The 1804-nt window shown below is 38.9% G+C and overlaps 1 protein-coding gene across 1 annotated transcript in view; it reads right to left on the bottom strand.

The window, feature by feature from the left end:
* Positions 1-390: 390 nt before the first annotated feature.
* MS4A12 (membrane spanning 4-domains A12) overlaps positions 391-1804 on the bottom strand; it is an 11375-nt gene continuing 9961 nt past the window's right edge. Inside the window, exons 3-4 of the mRNA XM_019655961.1 lie at positions 818-928; positions 391-611 (exon numbers count right to left, since the gene is read on the bottom strand). Coding sequence (XP_019511506.1) covers positions 582-611; positions 818-928 — 141 coding nt within the window. The 3' untranslated portion in view covers positions 391-581. The remainder of the gene's footprint in view (positions 612-817; positions 929-1804) is intronic.

Here is a 1804-nt window from a genome sequence, read left to right on the forward strand (position 1 = left end):
TAATGTACAAAATAATATGGCCTCCAATGAGGGCATTTGGGCATTTGCTTTCTGAACAGAAAGAGGAGGAAGGGATGAGTTAGGAACTGTAGTGACTTAGGCACCCTTCAAATCATGATCAAAGAAACTTTATCAGTCTGCTTTGCAGTGTTTTGTCAAATCTGTGGCTCTACAACCAATATCGAACCAAAAGGAAGTTAAAAAATATACCAAAAAAGGCTTATGTTCCTAGTAATATTTTATTGAGGCAAGGTGAACATTAACAGGAAATTTTCTAACTTTAAGATGGTTGCAGAGTTATTGTTGGTCCTCAGGTGCCAGTGTATAGTGGAGATGGGTAGGAAGACACCTCCAGGGCAGGGAGACACGTACACTTATCATTAGTGACAATCTAAGAACGAGTCTCAATCACAGTCTTTAAAGATTTGCAGTCTTCGTGGACAGTAGAGGCCAGCTTCTTAGGAACGCTCTGCTGAGTAGTTCTACCGCATGAGGTTGCACGATGCTCCTTTTTCTTTTACTACTTAGGGGCACAAGGTGGGTGGCCATCATTTCTGGGAGGAGCTAAGGAGGCCCTTGTGTCATGGGTTGTTTGCATATACCAGGACAGACTGAAAAGAATGAATCCAACAAGCCATATTGTTATTACAACCCTATCTAGCACCCCTGCCCCCCCTGCCCCCACCGCCTGTTCCCATCAGCGTCCAGGGCAAAGAGCGCTCTCTCTGGTAAGCCCACAGTTGGACTTGGCTGACATTGAAGTCTATATTTCTCCATACATAATCGGATGATTTTACAGAGATGAGGCCCAACTCACCCCAGGGGTGCTGGTGATTACTTGGCTGGCAAAATGGGCTGTGGTACAAGTTATGCAGAACTCCACGAGAGAGAAGATCATCAGCATGGCTGAAATTCCTCTCCCGGCAATCTGAAATCAGGAATAAAGACACTGAAATTTTGACTAATCAGGAAGGCCTCAAACAAGCTTCAAAAAGTTACTCAACTTTAATTAACAACAACAAAAAAGTTACCTATTCATTAAATGTGCTATTGCTCATACTCAACTCGCTCCATGATTATTCCTCTATTATCACCAAATGCTTATTTCAGGGGAATGTGAATTAATTTTTGATTTTCTTTAAAATGCCAGGAGACTTCCCTTTTCCCCAATAGGCTGTCTTACTCTTATTTAGGACCATTAGAAAGGAGGTAGATTTTGGTTTTTCTTTGCAAAAAACAAACAAACAAAAAATCGAGCTCCATAGAACACAACCAATCATCCCAAATTCAACTGCCTAGAAATAAGCAAAATTAACTTTTGATGTCTGTTATTCTAGAACTCTCTGTACTGGCAAAAGGCAAATAGAAAAATGGATGCATGGAGAGACAGCGAGAGAGAAACAGCATTGTTCAGGAAGGCAATCATTTTGTACTTACTATTTTGAAATAAAAGTGTTACTTGATTTTAAAAGAATGAAAAGAAGTTAAGTCAAATTAAGCCTGATACAATTAAAATGTTTATGAGACCCATGAAGAAGTTAAAGTTATTTTAAACCTCCAGCTTTCAATTTTAGATAACATGAAGCGATCATTTATTATGAAAAATGAGGTGATTAGCCCTTTTATTTTAGGTCTCTCTCATCTTGGTGATTATGTCATTTTTCACTTTTTTTGAGTAAAACATTTATATTCAGTTCTGTGGTTATAATTTCCCCAGTTGTTCAGCCCTACACTCTTAGATGAATATTTAAAAAATTCAGTGCTCTTCATTAATCTCTTTATGAAGCTTCCCCTAGCTTTGGGA

Source organism: Hipposideros armiger, unplaced genomic scaffold (assembly GCF_001890085.2).
Source record: "Hipposideros armiger isolate ML-2016 unplaced genomic scaffold, ASM189008v1 scaffold_253, whole genome shotgun sequence".
NCBI lineage: Eukaryota > Metazoa > Chordata > Mammalia > Chiroptera > Hipposideridae > Hipposideros > Hipposideros armiger.